General features: G+C 42.3%; 1 protein-coding gene across 1 annotated transcript in view; it reads left to right on the top strand.

Moving 5' to 3' along the window:
- Window positions 1–24,399, top strand: part of Atp13a5 (ATPase 13A5) — a 132,041-nt gene that overhangs the window by 66,198 nt on the left and 41,444 nt on the right. The window contains exons 14-18 of the mRNA XM_032900053.1: window positions 197–347; window positions 11,579–11,665; window positions 12,287–12,443; window positions 16,312–16,429; window positions 23,382–23,506. Of these exons, the coding sequence (XP_032755944.1) occupies window positions 197–347; window positions 11,579–11,665; window positions 12,287–12,443; window positions 16,312–16,429; window positions 23,382–23,506 (638 nt within the window). The remainder of the gene's footprint in view (window positions 1–196; window positions 348–11,578; window positions 11,666–12,286; window positions 12,444–16,311; window positions 16,430–23,381; window positions 23,507–24,399) is intronic.

Raw genomic sequence — 24,399 nt, 5'->3', positions numbered from 1 at the left:
TATGGGCTGTGCCCAGAGTTTAAGAAGCAGTGGTATTGGCTATGGGAAAGTCTATGTTGAAGAGATTAAAGGTTAGAGGTTAGTGGTTAGAAGTTAGAGGTTAGAGTCAGCTAGCTGGGTGCTGTCTTGGCAAGATTTAAGAGGAAGGGCATGATAATGACTTTATTGACGATTTTAACATTATCTTTTTAACCAGTTTCCAGGCAGTCCACAGCTTTGCCTCAGGTGAGGCTGTACCCTGGGGCCCACTGTGTGCAGCCATGGCCAGCTGCCACTCCCTGATCCTTCTTGATGGGACCATCCAGGGAGACCCTCTGGACCTCAAAATGTTTGAAGGCACTGGCTGGGTAAGGTGATGGTTATAGCCATTGATCAAGGGAAGAAACCTTTATTGGCAGAACTGGATCCTTTTGAATTCAGTTACAAATATAGAAAATGGTCACGCTTTATCATTAATCATTGTTATAAATGAATAATCATTATAAAGATAGATGTTTTCCCACATTTTATAAATATAGAGTTGTCATACAAAGTGCTGGGATTTATAATGACATTTCTTTCAACATGATGTATTTTGATGAGCTGACCTCTCCTTCCTTATCCTTCCACTACATAAACAGCCTGTTTAGCATGTACATATCATATATATGATGTATATATATGTGTACGCAACCTAAGTCCTAGTGGAAAATATGTGTGTGGTACTTGGCTTTTTGAGCCTGGTTTATTTCATTTAATGTGGCCTCCTGTTTCATTCAATTTTCATTCCAAGTGGCATAATTTTATTTTTATGAACGAATAAAGCTCTACTGTGTATGTATGCCACAGTTTCCTCATCCACTTAGTTACGGTGGACACTTGGGCTGGTTCTCTGTCCTTGCTGTTGTAGGCTGTGCCATAGCAAACAGGATCATACAGTTGTTCTATTTTTTATTTTTTTCAGAAACTTTAGTCATACTTTTCATAGTAGCTGGATGATTTGTGTTGCTACCAACAGTATGTAAAGGTTCCTTTCCCCCTGAATCCCTATCAGCATTTGCTGCAACTCGCTTCCCCAATTACGGTCTCTCTTCAATGTGTTAGCTTCCCTGGATGCGCAGAAGCTTGGTAATGTATGTGGTTCCATTTGTCAATTCTCGCTATTCCTGAGCTGTTGGAATCCTTTTCCGAAAGTCCACACCTGAGTCCTTGATGTTCTTCACCCTAGTAATTCTCAAATTTCAGGTCTTACATTAAAGTCTTTGATGCATTTTGATGCATACACACACACACATACATATATACATATACTCAAAATTCAGTGGATGTGACTGTATCTTATCTATTTCCTTGCTGTCTGTTCTGTGTTTGCGTTGGTGTCATGCAGGTTTTGGTACCATGGCTCTGCAGTATAATCTGAAATCAGCTGCTGTGACACCCCTGGCATCGCTTTTCTTGATTTGGGTAGTTTTGGTTCTCTGTGGTCTTTTGTGCTTCCATACAAATTTTAATATTGTCCCTTTTCTAGTTCTGTGAGGAACATCTTTGGAATTCTTATGGGGGATCAAATTAAATATTCAGTCTTCTCTGTGGTAGTGTGACAACTTCTGTAATAGAGACTCTGCCAGTCAACGAGTGTAGAAGGCCTATCCATCTTCTAGTGTCTTTTTCAATTGTGTTCAATGATGCTTAAAAGTTTTATTGTAAAGGGTTTTCGCATTCTTGGCTAAATGTACTCCTAGCTATTTTTTATTCTTTTGAGCAATACATCAGTTTATCTAAGTGTATTTTATTCAGCGAGGAAAAAATAATCTTCCACATTTGCAAGTGATATAGGCTATTTAAAAAACAAGTCTAGATTCAGAAGGCAGTTAAACTTACCCTCATCAACTCTAATTTTCAGTTATTAATTGAGAGAGATTATTAAAGAATAGAGCATTATTCTCTAATACTTTCATTAACCCTCAGTATCTTGGGCCATATTTATTACAAACATTGGACGTTTGGAGACAGATAGTTTGCTCACTAACATAGAAAGTTAATAAGTATCCCTAAGAGGCAGAGTATATTTTTTGAAAGATCTCTACTAATTTTTCTGCACAATAAATTTTGTAGAATACTATCTACTAAATAACACTGAGTTGTACACCAGGGTTAGCCTCTGTACACAGCCATAAAGTGCCTAGAAGATCTGAGATCATCTTGAAGAGGCAACTGTGCCTCTCCAATGAGCTCAGAGGGAGGGATGGCAACCTGGCATCGCGCTAAGACTCCAGACACAGGTGAGGGAGAGCAAGCCTAGGGACATTCCTCACCAGCAGCTACTCTTCTGCATAGAAAAGTCAGAAAAGGCTTCACTGTGTTGTTAGAAGTTGTTACAAAATTTAATACTCTTTTCATACATCTTATTTGTTAATTATTTTGTTTTCTGTGTATATTGCTATTAGTACTTAAGAATCCTGTACACTGTATCCTAGGTATGCTATGGAGCTATTATGGATGAGATCAGTTTCTGGTTTCCTTCTTGCTGTTGACCTATGGAAAAGCTACTGCAATTTGCTTGTTGACTTTACGTCCTGCTGCTTTGCTGGAATCCTTCATTACACCCAAGAGTTTTACGGCAGAGGCGTTTAGGCACTTAAGTATATGTCATCTGCACGCAGGGATAACAGGGCTTCTTTCTATTTGAAGTCCTTTCATCGTTCATTTTCACTACGATTCATTGAGCAGAGTTGAGAGAGCACACACTCCTTTCTCATTTTCACTTTGCTAGGAGATTCAGGTTTTCCCCATTTGGTCTCTTGCTGCTTGTATGTTTGACATCGTGGGGGTCTCTGCAAACACTATGGTCAGCAGTGTTGAGCCAGGGGAAGTAAGAAGGAAATTCACTTCAACATGACCAGTAGCCAGTGTTGATATGAACTTCAAGAGTCCGATGCCAGGTAGATTATTTTAGGCATATTTAAGCATAGCATAATTTGATAAAAAGCACCCTCATGATAATTAACTCAGTCCGTATTGTACCACAAAGCTTAAGGCATGATTACATCAAAATTCTTGTAAGATACAAGTAGCCTCTTCCATAAAGATGGGCTTTATATATTAAGTAAGAAAGCAGGCTCAAGGTAAATGTGCTCACGATAAAGGTCAAGGGGAGGAGGGAGCTATAGATTGATTGAGATAAACAAACTCAATATAGGAGTCCAGGGGAGCCATGGGAGGTGGGGGAACAAGGGAAGCATGCAGAGGTCACCGGGCTATTAACCACATTCAGTTCCAGGTTTCCCCAGTGCATATCTGTGAGGAAAGGCCCAACTCGGCTCCTACAGCCACAATAGCCATCATTCTGATGAAGTATCTTTGTTCTGCTCCCGGTTTGCTTCAGAGATGCTATCACATGTTATACTTTGTCAAAGGTCTTTTCTGCATCTTTGGTAATGATAAGTGATTTCTATCTCCAGTCCATCTGTGTCTTTGACATTTAATGATCTGTGTATGCCTAACTGCCCTTGGATCTCGGAATGAAACAGCTTCCTTATGGTTATGTGATTTCTCCAATGTCTTAATTGTTTTGGTTTACAAACATTTTGTGGGTAATTTTGGCAATCATAGTATCAGAGAAATCAGCCTGTAGCTGGATAAGCTTTTTATTGGGTCCTTATACACTGTCAGGGTAATTCTACCTTCGTAGAGCTAGTTGGCTTGGGTTCCTTTTCTTCCTATTGTATGGGATAATTTGAGGCCTACTGGAACCAGTGCTTTAAAGGTCTGGTAAAGTGTGGCAGTGAATTAGTCTGCTCTCAGCTTCCTTTTGCTGGGAGGTTTTTTGGTCACTGTTTAATTTTATTGGTTGTCGTGGATAGGCGTAAACTCCTTACATCTCTGGATTTAAAATTGGAAAATTATTCATCTCTAACCTACGTCTTCTAGACTTTACAGACTTTTGGAGTTTATGATTTAAAAATACTTCCTAGTGATCGGATTTCATTAGAATCTGTTGTAATATCTCCCTTTCTCTCTCTGCTTTTATCCATTTCTATCTTCTCTTTCTGTCAGTAGGTTTGACTAAGGCTTTATTCCACTTGTTATTTTTTCAAAGAACCAGTCATTTGATTGTTTTTTTTAAAAAAAGATTTATTTATTTCATGCGTGTGAGTACACTGTTGCTGTCTTTAGACACACCAGAAGGGGACATTGAATCCCACTACAGATGGCTGTGAGCCACCATGTGGTTGCTGGGAATTGAACTCAGGGCCTCTGGAAGAGGTGTCAGTCCTCTTAACCACTGAGCCATCTCTCCAACTCCATTTGATTGTTTTTTTTTTTTTTTGTTTGTTTTTTTTTTTTTTTCTTCTTTTTTTTTGGAGCTGGGGACCCGAACCCAGGGCCTTGCGCTTCCTAGGTAAGCGCTCTACCACTGAGCTAAATCCCCAGCCCCATTTGATTGTTTTTAACTGCCCTGTGATCTTCATTTTATTGACTTCAGCCTTAACCTTATAATTTCTTTCCATCTACTGCTTTTGGTTTGGGTTTATTCTTTCTTTCTTTTTTCTTTCTCTTTGCCATTCTTGTTTTTCTAAGAGGTAAACTATTCAATTATGTAACTGAGTTTTCCCTGATTTAGTTTTGTTGTTATATTATTTATTTATTTTGCATCCTGATCACATCCTCCTAGTCCCCTCCTTTTTTCCCAGTCCCACCATTACAAATACCTCCCACCATTACCCCTCCCCAAAGGGGAAGACCCCCTTGGATATCACCCCACCCTGGGAAACCCAGTCAATGTAGGCCTAAGCACATTTTCTCCCACTGAGGCCCAACTAGGTAGTCTAGTTCCGGGAAGAGAAGCCAATGGCAGGCAGCTGAATCCGACAGCCTCCACCTCCAGTTGTTAGGGGACCCATGTGAACAAGCTGCACATCTGGTACAAATATATATGGGACCTAGGATCAGCCCCTGAATGCTCCTTGGGTGCTGATTCAGTCTTGTGAGTCCCCACGGGTCCAGGCTTGTTAACTCCGTAGGTCTTCCCGTGGTGTCCTTGACCCCTCTAGTTTGCTCAATCTTATCCCAGACTCTTCCACAAGACTCCCAGAGCTCCCTGATGTTTGGTTGTGGTTCTCTGCATCTGTTTCCCTCCTCTGCTGAATGAAGCCCCTCAGAAGACAGTTTTGCTAGGCTCCTGTCTGCAAGCACAGCAGAGTATTTTCCCTAACTTGCAAGCGTAGAACCTCATACTAATTCATGTCCCTTAGAACTAACTCTGCTACATTCTAAAAGTTCCAATAAGTCATGTTTTAATTTTTATTGACTCTAAGAGTTTTTGGTTTCCTTTCTGAACACATGGGTCATTCAAGATATAGTATTATTTATTACCCATGCCTGTGTCGCATTTCTTGCCATTGATTTTTGGTTTTATTCTACTGTAAGCTGATAAGATTTAAGAAAATGTATTTTTTAAGACTTGGTTTGTGGCACAGAATTTGATCTGGTTTTTGAGAACGTTCTATGGGCCGCTGACAGCAATGCATATTCACATCTGAGAGGTAGAATGACAGCAGATGTTTATTAAATCGGTCCACTTGAGCTCTTTGCTTTATGGTGCTGTTGAACAATGAGCTTTCTTTGTAGAGTTTCTCGCTGTGGTGTTTTATTGAGGAGAGTAGGGAATTGAATCCACACAGTATTATTGTATATGGGACTATCTACGATTTTAAGTGTGTTTTATGTAATTGGGTACCCCAGCATCGAACCTATATCTTTAAATTTTTAACCTTCTTTTACGTTTTTTTTTTTTTTTCTTTTTTCCAGAGGTGGGGACCAAACCCAGGGCCTTGCGCTTGCTAGGCAAGCGCTCTACCACTGAGCTAAATCCCCAACCCCTAATTTTTAACCTTCTTAATGGATATTTTCTTTTAGTAACATCCTCTATCTCTTTCAAACTTTTGGTCTGAAACCTACTTTGTCAGATATGGCTAATCCTGTTTGTTTTCTGGATCTGCTTGGTGCAGGATGCATAGTTTTCCACTCTTTGATCTTTTTTTCAGTTTTCCTGTGTGTTTACCAATGAAATATGTTTCTCACAGTGAGCAAATATTTGGATCTTATGTTCTGATTCAATCGGGTGGTCTGTGTCTTTTAATTAGAAAGTTGCAACCATAATCAGGATTATTGTTGAAATATACCTGCTATTTCCTGTAGTTTTGTTTATTCTCTGGTTGGTTTGAAACTACTTGTTTTTTTATTTTGCTGGCCTTTAAGGTTTGCTGGTTTGTTGAATTGGGTGTTTTTTACTCTTTCCTAATTTTTATTTATTTGTCTGTTCTTACAGAATTTTCTTTCTTTCCTTCCTTCCTTCCTCCCTCCCCCTCCTCCTCCCCCTCCTCCTCCATCATCATCTCCTCCTCATTATCTCATGTTGTGACTACCCTCCTCTTCTGTGTGTAGAATTCTTATAAATATCTTATGTAACTCTGGCTTAGTGGCTATGAAATGCTTTAATTTTTACTTATCCTGGGATGTCCTTATTTCTCCTTTAAGTTAAAACATAATTCTCCTGGATATAATGATTTTGCTTGGCAGTTCTTCATTTTGGAACTTGAAATACTTCCTTCCTGTTTTCCTGGCTTAAGGGCTTTTGGCTGAGAAGCGTGTTGCTATTCTGATAGTTTTGTTGTTGCAAGTAAGTTATTATTTTTCTGTTGTGTTCACATTTTAATGTCAGTCTCTCTTTTTTTTTTCCTGTCAGGTTCATATAGTGTTCTAAATGCTATATATGTTATATGCATATCCTTAAATTTTGACAATTTAGCGAGAATTTTATTGAATAGTTCTTCTTTGCCTTTAGTTTTTTTGTGACAACTCCCTCCTTCTACCCCTATGAAGTCTTAATTTTTCTCTCCCAATCATGTCTTAGATTTTCTTCAGGCTGTGATCATGCTTGTTTGGGTTTTAACATCACTATCTGAAGGAGACAGTTTCTTGACCTGTCTTTTCCTGGGGGTGCTCTCCGTTGTGTGCATGTGTGACTGATTCACGTCTTAGACTTTCTTTTCCAACATTGATGCTTTTTGACTTCTTCAAAATCTCTATTTCCATGCTGAATTCCCGCTCCCCTGTCTCCACATGTATACAAACCTCTGTGTGTGTGTGTGTGTGTGTGTGTGTGTGTGTGTGTGTGTGTGTGTGCACATAGGTATGTGTGCGGGCAGAGGACAACTTTAGGCATAGTCCTCATCTTCAGCTAACCTTCCTGTTTGTTACTGTGGATGCCAGGCTACCTGGCCCACCAGCTCCTGAGGTTTTCCCCGTCTCTGCTTCCCATCTCACTGCAATCATGCTGGGCTTACAGGCAGGCGGTCCATGTCTGGCTTTATGTGGATTCTGAATTTACGTCTTGGCAACAAGCATTTTACCTGCTGAGCTATCTCCCCAGCCTCTAAAATAATCTCTTGCTTCATTCATCTGCTTGTTTAATTCTTCATGAAATCATAGAACATTTAAAAGTGGGATTTTGAATCATTTATTTGGTATTTTGGTGACTTGTTAGGTTTTTTTGTTGTTGTTGTTATTGTTTGTTGTTGGTGGTGGTGTGTTTTGTTTTCAGTGTTTAGGAACAGTAGCCTTTGGAGGCCTTTGTTTTCGCCTGTGGTCTGCATGCCTATTTGGGTAGATGCGTCTTTCATGGCTCACCCACCTTTTGTACATATTGTTCCCTGTGGATCTTCTTCCTGAATAGTTTTTTTTTTTTTTTTTTTTTTGGTTCTTTTTTCGGAGCTGGGGATCGAACCCAGGGCCTTGCGCTTCCTAGGCCAAGCGCTCTACCTCTGAGCTAAATCCCCAACCCCTGAATAGTTTTATCTTGAGCTTATGATCTCTACTCTTTAGGCCAAAGAAACAAAGGACAGGAAATGATCTGTCAACAGATAATAGAGAACAAAGCAATAAATAGGTCCGTTATTACACCCACGATCAAGTTAGAGAATAACAGAGCTACTGAGAACACAGGGGCGGTGTTCAAATGTTATTAAAAGTAGGGATATTGATAATCAAGAAACGAAAATGAGAGGACGTGAAGTAGGAACGGGAGGCAAAGCACAGAGGGTTAAGCTTTGAGAAATGAGCGAGCACAGGAGAGAACAGTCGCACACAAAGAATAAGCCTAAAGCCCCATCACGTGACCTCAAAACCGACGCGGAAAAATAGCCAAGCAAAAAATAAAAATAGGAAAATAGCAGTCAAGTATTTTTCATTGCTGGGATAAATGTAGACTCCCCTACCTCTGGCTTATATTTGAAGCTTGCTCTGCTGGTGAGAAAGCAGCGATGTGTCTAGTGCTCCGATAGGGTGGAGCACAATGGCTTCTTCGCAGTTCGCTTTCTGTGTATCTTCCCTGCTCTGCAGAGTTCCTGTGTGGGAATGAGGAGAGCTGTTGTTCCCTGCTGCTCTGAGTATCTCTGGCCCTCAGCGTGAAGTGTACTTTCCCTTCTGCTACACTGGTGGGTCACACTTTCCACTGTATCTTTCAATGTCTAAAACCGAGGCAGACACATGCTTGCACTTTCGCAGTTGGATATCCCGTGGGTTTGCGGAGTTCAGGAGGCTTTTCTGCCGGTGTCTGCAATCTGTGTAAGTTTGTGTTCAGGTCAACTTCGGTTCCTCAGAACTTGTAGGCGCGGTCAGACGTTTAGTAAAGGAAGTAGGCTTTGAGGTTTGGAGATGTGATCGCGCTCAACAGTCTGATCTCTCTGATTTTATGACTGGGTGGGGGGGGCGGTCACCGCGTCATGAGGATTTGTATTAAAAGGGTGGTATGTGACTACTGCTTGGATGAATTCTGGTCTAATCCTAACAGGATCTGTCCATCTTTGTTTGAAAGAATTCTGTTAAAGAGTACAACATGGTATACAAATCCATAAATTCATAATTTGGGGGAAGTGCTCTTTAAACAAAATTAAATTTAGTGTTTGAATAGGGATCTTCTTTAATATACTGTGGTGCATTTTAAGGATTCAAGAGAGGATATGACATGCGGTATTCACCTAATGTATTTGTCCCTAAATCCTTCTAGATAGATCATAACATGGTACCAGTGTTCCCAGACAGCCTTGAAGAAATGCTAGCCTAAATCAGACCCCCAAATACTAACAAACACTTCCATTGTGAAAATACTAGTATGAAACTGAGTTATCGATTTCAGTTGTTCTTAGCTGATTTAAATTTAAGAAGCTACAATGGGCTGGTAGCTACCGTATTACAGAATAGAGGTTCATACATGAACATACATGACCCTTGTCCAATCTAGTCTTATTTTCTGGGCTAAGTGTGAATGCCAGTTGAGAGGCAGAAATAAAGCACCTGCCCTGGATCTGCTGTGACGGGAAATTGCTTCCCACCTGTCCCTGGCCATGTCGATCTAGAACCAAGACTATAAGGCTCTAATCCCATCTGTGTGTTTGCAATACCTAGGCCTCCTTTGCACACGTGGGTGAGCACTGAGAGTGTGAGGGACTTTGGGCACCGTAAAGAGCCAAACAATAGTCAGTTTCGTTACCAAGCCTGTTGGGTAGCAACTTTCTGCTGACCTCAAGAAAAGGGCTAGGAAGACACTTCCGGTAATGTGTGAAAGGGCAGAAAAGGAGTGGGAAGAAATCTCCTCAGAAAAGTGCGTGCCTTGCAAAACAAGGATCTGAAATTTTTTCTCTATTAATTAATTAATTAATTAATTTATTTATTTTGCAGCTCTATAGCTGCCCCCACTCTCAGTTCCCCCCTCACAGAGTCCCTCTTCCCATTTCCCCTCCCCTTCTCACCTGATAGGGTGGTGGCTCCCCACGCTGGCACATCAAGTCTCTCCAAGGTTAGGGACATCCTCTCCCACTGAAGCCAGACAAGGCAGCCCAGTTTGGGAACAGATTGCACAGACAGGCAAATGATCTGAATTTAATTCCCAGAACCCAGGTAAAAAGATGGGTATGGTATCCCACAATTGCAATTCTAGTGCTGGGGAGGCAGAGGCAAATGGAGCTTTGGGGCTTGTTGGCCAAATAGCCAACTGAATCAGAGCCCTGCGTTCCAGCGGGAGACGCTATCTAAAACACACGGTAGAAGCTGCATGTGCCTGCCTGCATACTTGGGTACACATGAGAGTACACACACACACACACACACACACACACACACACACACACACACACACACACACACACACACACATACACACACACACACACACACACACACACACACACACACACACACACACACACACATACACACACACACACATATACACACACACACACACACACACACACACATACACACACACACATACACACACACACACATACACACACACACACACACACACACACACACACACACACACATACACACACACACACTCACACACACATACACACACACATACACACATACCACACACACACACAAGTCAGGGAAACACAAATCTAATTGTAAATTCAAGGAGACAAGGGCTGTCAGAGCAGGAACACACCTCACAGGACGCTCATGCAAATGTGAGTAATGGGAATTTTGGCTTCCTAGAAGTCCAGTGCTTAAAGTGGGAAAACTTGATATAAGAGAAATTCCTAAACTCAGTAATTTGAGATGAGAACGTTGGCTCTGAAGAAGGCATAAAGACAGAATAATGTCCAGTTTCATGGATCTCAGTGAAGGGAAATCAATGAACTACCTAATGATCGGAGTTCTCCAAACACCAGCAGAACTGATGACTGCAGCCACTGTTTCTACATGTGACTTGGATTCTGATTCTAGTAATGCCTCATTCTACCCACACAGAAGACACACAAGTCGGGGTCTTGTTTGTGAACACGAATCTTTAGTACTGCTTCTGGAAGAACTGTCGTGATGGTTAAACAAATCAGTTTTCACTAAGGTTTAGTCTGGGTCTGATGGGTCCCTGAGTTAAGAATCCTTTGTTGGCTGGGAGCTTTCTAAATGTAAAAGGGGAGAGACAATCCCCTGGTAGATCATTAAGACAAATAGAGTGGATTCATTTCCAATATTGGATAATATTAATTTCTCAATAATAGTGATGTCATCCACATACAGACTGTTTGGATGTTTTACCGAATTAATAAATAAAATCATTTCCAAATGTGCTTTCTAATTTGGTATTCGCCAACTTGCTGGTTTTCCAGCTAGCTAAATTAGACTGGTAACACAGGTGTAAGGTACAAGTGCTTTTGTGTTCATCTCAGGACACAGCTGTTAACACAGCTGAGAGCTGTTGGGCTCAACACTAGAGACAGACAGACTCTTCCAGCCATGAGACAGCCATCAGGAACAACGGTGTCCCTATGTCCAGCACTTTCCCATCCACTTCTGCTTTAATGTATCGACAGCATTTCTGGCTTTTTGACATTTTTTTTTCTGACAAAGTCCTTATTGTCAATAAAAGCAACACAAATTTGACAATGACAGCATTTAAGTAAATATCTGGAAAGAGAAGCTACATGAAAAGGCTTTTGAAAACATTAGGACAGCACGCATAGAAAAATATTTCTTCTTATTTGCCTCTGAGGAATCTTATAAATGTTTCATTTTGTAACAGAATATGGAAGATGGCCAAGTGGCGTCCTGCAAATACAGCATGGCAGATTCCGGCACAGTAATAAAACCAGGACCGAACGCCAGCCAGGTATGACTTGCTTCCATAGGTCATATGTTTCTTTCCCCCAAACACTGGAGAAACATCTCTGGTTTTGCACACATTGCACATTTCTTCCATTTAGCTTTATCCTAATAAATTCCATAGCTGGCCCAGCCATGCCGTCAGCCCTGACTACGCTCATTAGTGTTTCAGCAAATACTCGGGGAGCGCCCGTGAGTGCCGGAGCACTGGGCTAGACTTCATAATAAGCCTGCTGGGTTCTGCATGGGAAGAGCACACAGTGGTCAAGAATCAATACGAGTGCAGGTCAGTGCAGCACACCCTGCCAAGTGCTGTAATAGAGGCTGACAAACGAACTGTGGGAGAGCAGAGCTGGGAACGAGGAGTGTTTCTGGGAAAAAGAATCATCGAGTCTCAGAGGATGGCCTGGAAGGAGATTAGAACATCTCCAGGCAGCCATGGGTAAGGGCTTCCGAGGGCAGATAGCATGTCAAGGGAGTCACCCTGAATAGGCCAGAAAAGGGTAAGCATTGTAGCTGTGATGTGACTGGGCACCTTGGAGGGCACGAACCCTTTAGTTTAGTGTGCATGCCATCTGTTGAGTGCCGCTGAAGGCTTTTCAGTCCCTTTCCTTCCATGTCCTTGCAGAGTCCCGTGGAGAGCATCACCATCTTGCGCCAGTTTCCATTTTCCTCAGGACTGCAAAGGATGTCTGTGATTGCTCAGCTGGCTGGTGACCTCCGTCTCCACGTCTACATGAAGGGTGCCCCGGAAATGGTGGCCAGGTTCTGCCGCTCTGAAACGGGTACTGACGTCTTGTTGTTTGGTTGGTTGGTTTTTTCCTCTTTCAAGAGGGGAAACCCTTCTAAAGGCCGAACGTAGAAAGCAAACTTCTGCGTCACCGTAACAAAGCACACGAGGACGTAAAGGGCCACAGCCAGTGAAGAGAACAGGTCGATTCGTGTGGGTGACCGTGGCAGTGCACAGGAGATCCTGTGAGGCAGATGGGGACACTGAAAGGTGTAGACAGAGAGAGTAAACATCTGGATGTCATACAGACAGAAGATCCAGCCACAGTGGGGCATCAGGGCAGGATATGTGGAGCAAAACCACAGGGGTACATTGTCTAGAGGGGAAGGTAAGATTGAGGAACCCTGAGAGAAAACTTAGGGTGGGGTAGAACACAGTTCTTTGTCAACTTGAGGCAAAGGGAGGGGCCAAGGTTAGCTCTGATATTAGAAACAGAGACAAAGCAATGGAAAGGAAAGTGTGTGTGTGTGTGTGTGTGTGTGTGTGTGTGTGTGTGTGTGTGTGTCTGTGTGTGTGTGTCTGTGTCTGTGTGTAGGGACCATAGAAAACCTGTGGGAGTCATATCTTTCTACCATGGAGGTCCCAGACCTAACACTCAGGTCTTCAAACTTAGAATCTTATATCTGCTGAAGAATCTCCCCAACTCAGGGGAATTTTTTTAATTAATCTCTTTCTTTTATTGGAATAGATGATTTTAAATCACTATCTCTAATTATGGTTTTCCCTCTCTGAACTTCTTCCAGTTCCTCCCTGCCTCGCCCTCTCTGGATCCACATGCTCTCTGTCTCTTATTAGAAACAGACATCCCAGAAATAAGATAAAACCGAACAAGTGAGAATAGGAGAAAACAAACAAGCAAGCAATGGAGCCGAAGAAAAAGCATGAGAAACACGTATAGGTGCAGACATGCATGTTTGCATACACAGGAATCTCATAAAAGCACAAAATTGGAAGCCATGATAAATACACAAAGGACCTGTGAGGTGTTTTTCTTAAACTTCTTGACACAGTGTGAGACAGAGAATCTCCAAAGGTGCTGTTGAATTCATTTTCTGACGTGCATCTACTTCTTGGCATTTGGCCTCCCCTTCCAAGTAGTTTGTTTGTCTCGTGAGACTCCTTTGGAGGAAACTAAATTTTAATTTGCGGGTGGTTATCAATTGGACGTAGCTGGCTAGAGATGGCGGCATGTGTCTACTTCTCCTCAGAGCTCTAGGACCCCATCTGGTGCAGACCTGTGCAAGCCCTGTGCATGCTGTCTCAGTCTCTGGATTCATATGTGTGTTAGCCTAGCTCTGTTTAAACGGCCTTGTTCCTTTGGTGTCCTCCATCCATTTCTGCAGGGCTCTCTGAGTCCTGGGGCAGGAATTTGATGGAGATAGCCCACTGAGGGTTGTGTGTTCTGAGATCTCTCACTCTCTGCCTATAGTCTGGCTGTGGGTCTCTGTCTTTTGTTTCCATCGGATGTGATTGGAAGCTTCTCTCGCCAGGTGGCTGAGCGAAGCAATGTCTATGGGAACAGCAGAATGCCATTAGGAGTCATTTTATTGCTAGGTCCGTTGCCTATCTAGTCTCAAGCAACATTGGGTATGGACTCCATTTCATGGAGAAGGCCTTAAATCAAGTCAGATTTCGGTTAGGAATATTTTTATAGAGAAGTATGTTAAGAAAAGAGCGATTAGGCTAAATTCAATGACATTGGATGGTTTTCCCGGCCATTTTTGTCTTTCCGGTCCAGACTCTGAGATGAGCTGTGTTATTTAATATTCTCCTAAACATATGCACATTCTAAGTGATGGCCAAGTTTATAAGAAAATTGGTGCACTCAAATTCATTTGGATGAAACTGGCAGTTTTCTCCTGGTTTTCGTTTACTTGTTATGATTGCAGAGTAGCCGCCGACTGTGCCTGGAATTCTAATTTTCATGAATATTTTTTTCTAATGTCTACGTTTGGAGTCTGTTTAGTTTCACCTTAGAAGTGCCCCTTCTATAGGCCAAGAATGAAGGACCTGCCTGGCATACACAGGATGTGTCTGATTCCTCGAAGGGCGAAAACAGACCTCACTCTCGGATTTTGATCTTCCTCATAAATCCCACTAACTGTGTCTCTAACGGGTTAGAGACTGTGTTCGGCTAACAGAGTGTGTTCTCTTTTGCTTGCAGCCATGTAGACCTTCATGAGAATCTTCCTGTTGCCTTGCTGTGTCAGGAAGGGTCCAGCCTCTACTCTGCTGTTCACCACAGCCCATCCAAACCTTTCTGTTGTCTTGACCTTTGATGTTTCGCCTCTCTCTCCTATAAATAAATGTAGGCTAGAAGTCTCCTTGAGATTTGATCCAGGCCTCCGAGAATAGTTTAGAAATACACTAAGTCTGAGGTAAATGGAAGTGTGAGGGTCTGACATTGCTCAAGTTGTGGATGGAAACCAAGGTGCAGAAGAGAGACTTAACGGGCAGAAGTCAGAACATGAGTTGGTAATAGAACGGAGAATAAAACTTAGTTGTTTCACCTCCACCACCACGGCCATGACTGTGCCATTCTTTAGCTCTCATCTGATGCTATCACGTAGGCAATGAGAAACCCAAAAGAATTTGTAAATACAAAACCATAGTCACGCCAAAGCACGTAAGTGCCACAATGCGTCACCAACCGTGTAAAGCAGGAATGGGAGCTGGGGATGTGGCTCGGTGGGTAAAACACTGGCTGCATCAGCCTGACAACCTGAGTTCGGATCTCCAGAAATGACTTCTAAAAGCTAGGTGTATCATCTATGCGTCTGTAGCTTCAGTGAACACCTTCAGGGAGATAGGGGGCAGGGATCTACAGCAGTTTGCAGGATGGCCAGACTGGCCTGTGCAGCAGGAAAGCAGAGAGAGGTGCTGTCTCAAAGCAATGAGGAGAGGGAGGACATCCGTACATACACGGTGACACACACATGCCTGTACACACACATGCACACACATTCCTGCACACGCACATGCACACACACATGCCCACACGCACATGCACACACACACAGAATGGGCAACTATTTCTGCAAAGAGTCCCTCGGTGTATATTTCAGGCCTCTTTGGCCACACAGTATCTGTATCAGGTAACTGGCTCTACCACTGTGGCCACAAAGCAATCAAAATAATAAACAAGTGAGTGGACTTAGCTTAAAACTTTATCGACAAAAGCAAACAGTGCGTCACACGGAGCCTGAACATTATCAACCCTAATCCAGAAGACTGGCTATTTGTCTGATTTCATTTGAGAGAGCACAGTCCTGAGGTCTGTCCTTGATGAACCCAATCAGTGTAATAGACAATGGTCACATTCATCTTCAGGGAGCTGCTATAACAAAATGCCTCAGGCTGGGCAGCCTACATGGCAGGACTCCATCTCATAGTTTTGGAAGCTGGGCTGTCCAATGTTATAATGCTAAATAATTTGGTTCTTGGTGGGGACTAGCTTCCTGGCTTGTAGCTGCCTGATTTGCTGCTGTATCCTGGTGAGGAGAAACCATCTCTTATGCCTTCCTTTGTCTTAATCCACTCCTTGAAGTTTCACTTTCATGACTTAATTACTTTTCAAAGGTCTTTATTTAAAATACGGCCACATTAGAGATTAAGTTTTAACATAGTTTAAGCCACAGAATTGGTGCATAGTACAGCCAACGAACAGAGCAGTTTTAGCATTTTTCTTTCCTCATCAGAGTAACATAAAGCTATTTGTGACCTGTGTCTGAAGCTGTATATTTTCCGGTACAGCATTTTTATGAAGTGAACATTGAAGTAAAGTGAAGGCATCCTACAGTGGCTTAGGTGCTGGGTAAACTTCGCTGTGATCTTACACTTACCTCTCTTGTCTCTTCTCCCAGTGCCTAAGAACTTCCCACAGGAGCTGAGGAATTACACAGTGCAAGGCTTCCGTGTCATTGCTCTTGCCCATAAAACCCTGAAGATGGAGAAGCTTTCTGATGTGGAACGTCTAGCAAGGTAAGGAATTAGAAATCAGCACTAAGGGAGGGTCTTTGTACATGTAGCGGGGAAAGCACTGGAGATGGACTGACAGACAGCTCACATCCCCAGGGAGTTCTTGGAGTCAGAGAACTGACCTCATCCCATCCTCTGGTTTGGAGATGGGCAGCCATGGGCAGGACTTGGTCAGATCACGTGGTGGATTGTGACAGAGTAAATACAGCAGCTGAGATTTCCCAGACCCCACCTCTCACCTCTGCCCTGTTCTACAGAGTGTTCATTTTAATCTTGGGTTTTGTCCCCTCCTAACTATGAATCTCATCCCACCTCTGAACACCATGTGGCAGATGTACTTAGAGGTCCCATATGTCCCTCGGTGTCTCTTTAGAGAATGCAGCTGAAAATTTGGAAGGTTTCCAGAATCCCTTTTTATTTCTGGACTTTCTCAGGTCTGGGTATTTTATTTCCCTCAAGTCTGAGAGGCAGTGAGTGCAAATTGAATTCCATATAGAGAGCAAAACTCAATATTTTTAATTACATTAAAGGGATGAATTGCCCTCCTTGGAGAATAATCTATTCACCACTTTCTTCCAGTTTTTAAGATTTCCTTTTAAGTGATCTACATTAAAAGAACAAGAAAACTAAGCCTATATGATAGCCTATATATTCCTTATATTCAATATATTAAATTTATATTTCTAATTCAGAGATTTTTCTTTCTTTTTTTCAGAGCAAGTTCCTTTTATTTTTATTTATTTGTTTGTTTATATCTCAAATGCTGTTCCCACCCAATCCCCTCCTCACAGAGTCCCTCCTCCATTTTTTCTCCCCTTCTTCCCTGAGAGGGTGCCTTCCCCAACGCCACGTGTCTCCCCACCCTGGCACATCAAATTGCAGCAGGATTAGGTGCATCCACTCTCAATGAGGGCAGACAAGGCAGCCCTGTTGGGAAACACAGGCTACAGCTTTAGGGACAGCCCCTGCTCCAGTTGTTGGGGGACCCACATGGAGATTGAGCTACATATCTGCTACCTATGTTCCAGGGGCCTTGGTCCAGCCCATGTGTGCTATTGTTGGCTCAGTCTCTGAGAGCCCCAGGGACCAGATTAGTTGACTCTATTGGTCTCCCTGTGGAGTCCCTGTCCTTTTCAGGGCCTTCAATTTTTCCCCCAACTCTTTCATAAGAGTCCCTGACCCCATCTACTGTTTGGCTGTGGGTATCTGCATCTGTTTCAGTCAGCTGCTAGGTAGAGCCTCTCAGAGGACAGTTATGCTAGGCTCCTGTTTGCAAGCATAACAGAGTATCATTAAATAGCATCAGAGATTAGTGCTTGCCCATGGGATGGGTCTCAAGTTGGGCCTGTTATTGGTTGGCCATTTCTTCAGTCTCTGCTCCATTTTTGTCCCCGCATTTCTTGAAGACAGAACAAATTTTGGGTCAAAAGTTTTGTGGGTGGGTTGGTGTCCCTATCACTCCACTGGAGGTCCTGCCTGGCTATAGGAAGTGGCCTCTTCAGGTTCCATGGCTCCACTCTTAAGCGCCTGAGCTAAGGTCATCCACATTGACTCCTGGAAGCCTCCTAGAGATCCCCCACCACACTCACCCCCATCTCCATAAGTCACAGATTCCCATTCATTCTCCTGGCCCTCTGACCCTCTCTTCTGCCTGTCTCCATACCTGATCCTGATCTCTGCCCCATTCCCCTCCCCAACCTCTCTCCTACCCAGGTCCCTTCCTCTGTCTCTTAGTACTAACTTATTCCCCATTCTAAGTGAGAGTCAAGCTTCCTCACATGGGCTTTCCTTCTAGTTTAGCTTTCTCTGGGTCCGTGGGGCATATCATGGGTATCTTGTACTTTTTAGCTAATATCCACCTATCAGGGAGTATATACCATGCATGTTCTTTGGGGTCTGAGTTATGTCACTCAGGATAATATTTTCTAGTTCCATCCATTTGCTTGCAAAATTCATGATGTCCTCATTTTGAATTAATAGCTGAATAGTGTTCCATTGTGTAAATGCACCAGATTTCCTGTATCCATTTTTGTGGTTGAGGGATATTTGGGTTGCCTCCTGTTTCTGGCTATTATGAATAAAGCTGCTATGAACATAGTAGAGCAAGTGTCCTTGTACTGTGGAACATTTTTAGGGTATATGCCCAGGAATGGTATAGTTGGGTCTTCAGGTAGAACTATTTCCAACTTTCTAAGAAACTGCCAGATTGATTTCCAGAGTGGTTGTACAAGTTTGCAGTCCCACCAGTAATGCAGGAGTGTTCCTCTTTCTCCACATCCGTGCCAGCATGTGCTGTCGCTTGAGTTTTTGATCCTAACTATTCTGATTGGTGTAAGGTGGAATCTTAGGGTTGCTTTGATTTGCATTTTCCTGGTAACTGAAGCTTTTGAACATTTCGCTTCTTGGACATTTGGGATTCCTCTGTTGAGAATTTTCTGATGAATTCTGGATCTAGTTTTTTAGTTGGGTTATTTGGATTGATGGAGTCTAACTTCTTGAGTTCTTTGTATATTTTGAATATTAGCCCTCTGTCAGATTTAAGGTTAGTGAATATCTTTTCCCAATCTGTAGGCTGCTGGTTTGTCCTATTGGCAGTGTCCTTTGCCTTCTGAAGCATTTCAGTTTCATGAGGTCCCAATTATCAATTGTTGATCTTAGAGCCTGAGCCATTGCCATTCTGTTCAGGAAATTGAGAGATGTTTATTTATTTCCCTATCTATAAATTGTAGGATTGGGTCAACTCCAAGGGGCTTTTCTGACATGTCATTTTTATCTTTGAAATAGAATCATAGAGGCCATTCAAACATATAACTAACACCCTCAGATTTAACACTCTAGGTATTTGCTATTCTTGAGCAAGCCTGAGATTCATTACACTTAGGATGTTTTAATTTTCAGACACAAATTTGTGTAAGAGTGTTAAGGTCATAAATGAGCCAGGAATTCACACAGCTAATGATAGAACGTTGAGAGTTACAGCTGCCACATACAAGCACAGCTGTATTCTCATGAAGAGCCGGCGGGGAAACACACATTAATAGAAGGATAAAAACAACAAACTTTGCTGTTTTCCCATCAAAGTTTCTCCCAAGAGATATCAGGAATCCAAAAGGCTTCTTATTGTGTAGCTGTTATTCTTGATAATAATAAGATAATATTGTTTTGATTTTTATCAAGATAAAATTTAATTATTTTTTTAGTCAGGAAAAATAAAAGTTTCTTGAAAACCGGAGTCACCAAAGGAAATTAAGAGTTTCTTGAAATACCTTAGAAAATCACCCAGTGCTGAATGACAGAAGAAAGACTTCCTTAAGACTTAACCCATTCTTGATGCAGCAAATGTCTACTGATTGTCAGTCTGTGTTAGATGTTCAGGAGCTATGGAAATGAATAAAATTCACTCCTTGATCCCAAGAATTTTGTATCTTAACTGGAGAAAATAGATAATAAAATAAATCAATGATATATTGTCTCATTGGTGATTCTTAAATATCTTAGAGGGAGGAATGAATTAATGGAAAGAACTTTTCAAACTACACATTGATGTTTCCCATAAAGAAGCCAAAGATGTCCTCTGATGAGAAGCTTTTGAACAAAGATCTGAGTAGCTAAGAGCCAGGAAGACCTCATCAGAGACTGAGCACTAGGGGATGGGACCAGCACTAGGGGATGGGGCCATGGGTACAATTGCTGATGGGGTAGTGACAGTAAGAGCCCCACATGCTTGAATGCCTGACTGAGGGGATGAGCTGTAGTAGAAATAAAAAATCTCCTTTATTTTTTGCCATTGTGCCCATTGCTCAGTGTCAGATCCATAAAATTGAGGCCAAGATTGGTCTCAAGGAAATGTCCCTTTGTAATCTCATCTTGGAGTTTCTGTTTTCAGTCTTATGTTGACATCTCTGATCCATTTCCAGTTGATCTTTGCACACATACTGTACTGGTTACCATTGCATTGCTCTCACCCCATGCAAACAATTCAGGGGGAGAAGAGTTTATTCTGGGTCTCAGTTTCAGAGGGATTTTAGACATTTGAGGAGAATACTTCTGTCTTCTGTGCTGGAGTGGGAGGCAGAGAGGCTCATATGGCAGCCCACCAGTGAGCAAAGAGCACAGGGCTGAATCAAGCCTGTCCCTAGCAACCTATGTCAGTAAGAAATTAATATTGACATTCATAAGAAGCACAATTTCATAATCAAAACCAGCAAATCTGATATTAAAATGGTAAAAGGACCCAGTAGACACTAGTGTATTTGATACACATAGAGCATGAAATGCATAAAAGGGCATTGAAATTCAACAATCATTGGTGAAATGAAATGAAAATCAAAACCACAATGAAATCATTGGCTGCCTAGTAAGATGGTGGATTAGAGACCGTAGAGATGGCTCAATGGCTAAGAGCTCTGGCTGCCCTTGTAGAATCAGTTCCTAGCACTACAAATCAGCTCACAGCGGACTATAACTCCAGTTCCAGGGTGATCTGAACCCATTTCACCATCTTCTGACCTCCCTGGAATCAGACACACATGTTGTGCATGTACATACATGTAGGTAAACCACTTTCACATAAGTGAATCTAGAGGAGGAGGAGGAGGAGGAAGAGGAAGAGGAGGAGGAAAAGAAGGAGGAGGAGGAAGAGGAGGAGGAGGAAGAGAGCTGACTAAAGTGTTGGTGAGGATGTAGAGACTTTGGAACATTCCTCACCCTTAATGGGAGAGGGAAATTATGTAACTACTATAGAAAACAAAGTGGAGGTTCTGAAATGAGTTACAAAGAAAACATACTTAGCATCCAGCAAACTCCCAATCCTATTTCTGAACCTAAAGGAATTGAAGCCAGCATCTCAAGAGCACACCCCGAATCCTACATGCTTTGCAGCTTTGTTGATGATAACCACAATTTGGAAACAACCAACTGTCTGTCAGTGAATTAATAAAGAAAATAGAGTATATACATGCAATGATTACCACGTAGCCTTTAAAGACAAGGGAATCCAGGGAGTCACGGGTTACTGTGCAGACATGGCCAAGTCCAAGAACCATACCACACACAACCTATCCCAAAAAACAGAAATGGCATTAAGAAGCCCCAGTCACAAAGAACCCCAAGTTCCTCAGCAATATGTATATTTCCCACAAGCACAACAGAGAAGGCCTGAAGAAGATGCAAAAAACAAAACAAAACAAAACAAAAACAAAACAAAACCCCCAAAACAAAAACAAAAACAAAAAACCCAAAAGCAAGCAAGCAAACAAACAAACAAACAAAAACCCAAAACAAAGGAGGAGTGCACATGCAGAGGCCACCAAGGCCCTTGTGAAGCTTAAGGTTGTTAAGCCCAAGATGTCAAAGGGCTCCAGCCACAAACTCAGAAGTCTTGCTGTCATTGCTCACTCCAAGCTTGGGAAGTGGATGTGAGGCTACATGACCAAGGGACACAGGCTCTGTCAAACAAAGCCCAAGGGTCAAACTAAGGGAGAGGCCAGTGCTCCAATTCCAGCTCCTAATGGTGCCCGGGCCTCTATGAAGGTCCCATTAGAAAAGGCCGGTCTGTCAGTGCGAAGACAGAGGAAACACATATTTTTGTAGATGGCCAGTGCTCTATGCTGTTTTTGTTAGTAAACTTGAGGCAAAATTTGCAAAAGGGAGTGGATGTTGGAATCCTGCCATCTGAGGCAATGTGCGTTAATGTGAGGATGTGATACCAATGGAGAAAAAAATCAGAGAAAGGGGAAGATACTACCTGATCCCGCTTACACCAAGCATTTGAAATAGACTCCTAGATTGAGGAAAGTGGCAGTTATCCTAGGCTGGAAGGAGAGGGAGGTTCAAAGGGTGAATGTTTTAGTTCCCCAAGGTGGATAAGTTCTGGAGGTCTGCTCTACGGCACACTATTACTGGCTAGCAGTAGTGTCTTGCATTGTTACCATTGTGTTAGAAAAGTGGATCTCAAATGCTCTTACCACAAAGAAAAGAACAAAATGGGAGCAGGGGAACCTTCAGGGTGATTGACGTCTCCTCTTTTGATGGTGGTGATGGTTATACGGTTGGTATTTGAACCTATAAAATTGTGTACTTTAAATATGTCCAGGTTTTGCATAACAATTTTATGTCTATAAAGCCGTTAAAACACTTTACGGATCTAACAAAAACAAGAGAAGGGGCTAGAAAGACAGCTCAGTGGATAAAATGCTTGCCAGACAAGCATGAGGACCCGAGTTCAATCTTTAGTACCCACAAATGTCATATTGATTTGTAATCCCAAGCAAAGCCAGACAGATCTCTGAGGATTACTGGCTTAGACTTATGGACCAATCCCAAGTTCCAGTGATGGATCTTCAAAGAAAATAAAAGATGGACAGAGGCTACACATACATGTGCATTTGCACACATTTTCACCTCTGCATGAGTGAACACATGTACCCTCCACACATTCATGAACATACATATACAATAAACAGAATTAACCAGTGAGTTTTCAGTTCTAGTTGAGAAGAAAATGTTAATTCATTTTATATTTTCAAATTAAATACGGTTTGTTTAATATTTAATAACAGGTTTAGTCTGAACATAAGACACTGTGGGAATGACGGCATCATGCAGCATGTACCCTGTGATTGTCAAACAGATTTGCTTGATTGAATATAAGGTCAAGGGGAAAATATGAAAGACTTCAGAGATTTAAAAATACATGGTCAATAATTTAATAATGAGATTGGGACGATAAAATAGTATTTTTAAAATGCTGTTGATAATGGGAAGAAACTGTTTTAGGAGAACAAAGAACGGTATGGGCACAAGACAACTGGTTTTCATTATAAGGACCTGAGTTCCTTTCTTTTAAAGATGTGCACTATTACATCAATGAAACAGAGGTTCTAAATAAATCAATCAACCACGGGCATGCCACAGTGCTGCACCTTAAAATGTCAATTTTCCCCCGACCCCAAAGGGAGAAAGTGGAGTCCGAGCTGGCATTTCTGGGTCTTCTCATAATGGAGAATCGCTTGAAAAATGAAACGAGGCCAGTGCTGAAGGAACTGAGCGAGGCCCGCATCAGGACCGTGATGGTGACAGGTATGTGGGCTTCCAGAGCCCAGCAGTTAACAAGAAGAAGCGGGAAGTGCGTGACTGAAGAAGACGGGACGTGCGCCGTGTGGCCCTGTCACCTTGCAGCACCCCCAAGCGGGAACAACCTTTTCTGAGGCAGCCACTGTATCTTCTCTTCCCAGTACTAACTATTCTATCCAGGATCGTGCAAGTAGAAATACTCGTACATAGACTGGGGCGATGACACAGTGACAGGCTTGAGACACGCCAAGAGCTCAGATAGTCAGCTCCCACTTTACAAGCAGACCGACTGAGATGGCAGTGTCTGTAATCTCTGACTGGGAGGTGGAGTCTGGAGATCCTGGGGGTTTGCTGACCAGACAGCCTGGCCAGATCAAGGAGCTCTGGGTTCAGTGAGAGATTCTGCTCTTTTCTTTTTTTGTTTTGTTTTGTTTTGATTTTTTTTTTAAGTTTAGAGTGATTAAAAAAGATGCTTGACTTTGTATACAAACACATACATACACATACACACACATACACACACACATACACACACACATACACACACATACACACACACATACACACACACATGCACACACATACACACACAAAGAGACATACACATACACATTACACACACATACACACACATCCATACACACACACACACATACACACACACACATACACACACATACACACACACACACACACACACACACACACACACACACACACACACACACATACACACACACACACACACAAACACACACAAACACACACATACACACACAAACACACACAAACACACACACACACACACACACACATGGCACAGGTAAGGTGCATAATGAGCAAACCTAAGTGTGTCCTTGTCCCCAGTGTTCTGTCTTGTGTTAGGTGCCGATCCCTAA

This window comes from Rattus rattus, chromosome 4, assembly GCF_011064425.1.
Source record: "Rattus rattus isolate New Zealand chromosome 4, Rrattus_CSIRO_v1, whole genome shotgun sequence".
NCBI lineage: Eukaryota > Metazoa > Chordata > Mammalia > Rodentia > Muridae > Rattus > Rattus rattus.
Note: the sequence above shows the minus strand (reverse complement) of the source record. Positions and strands in the feature narration are given on the sequence as shown.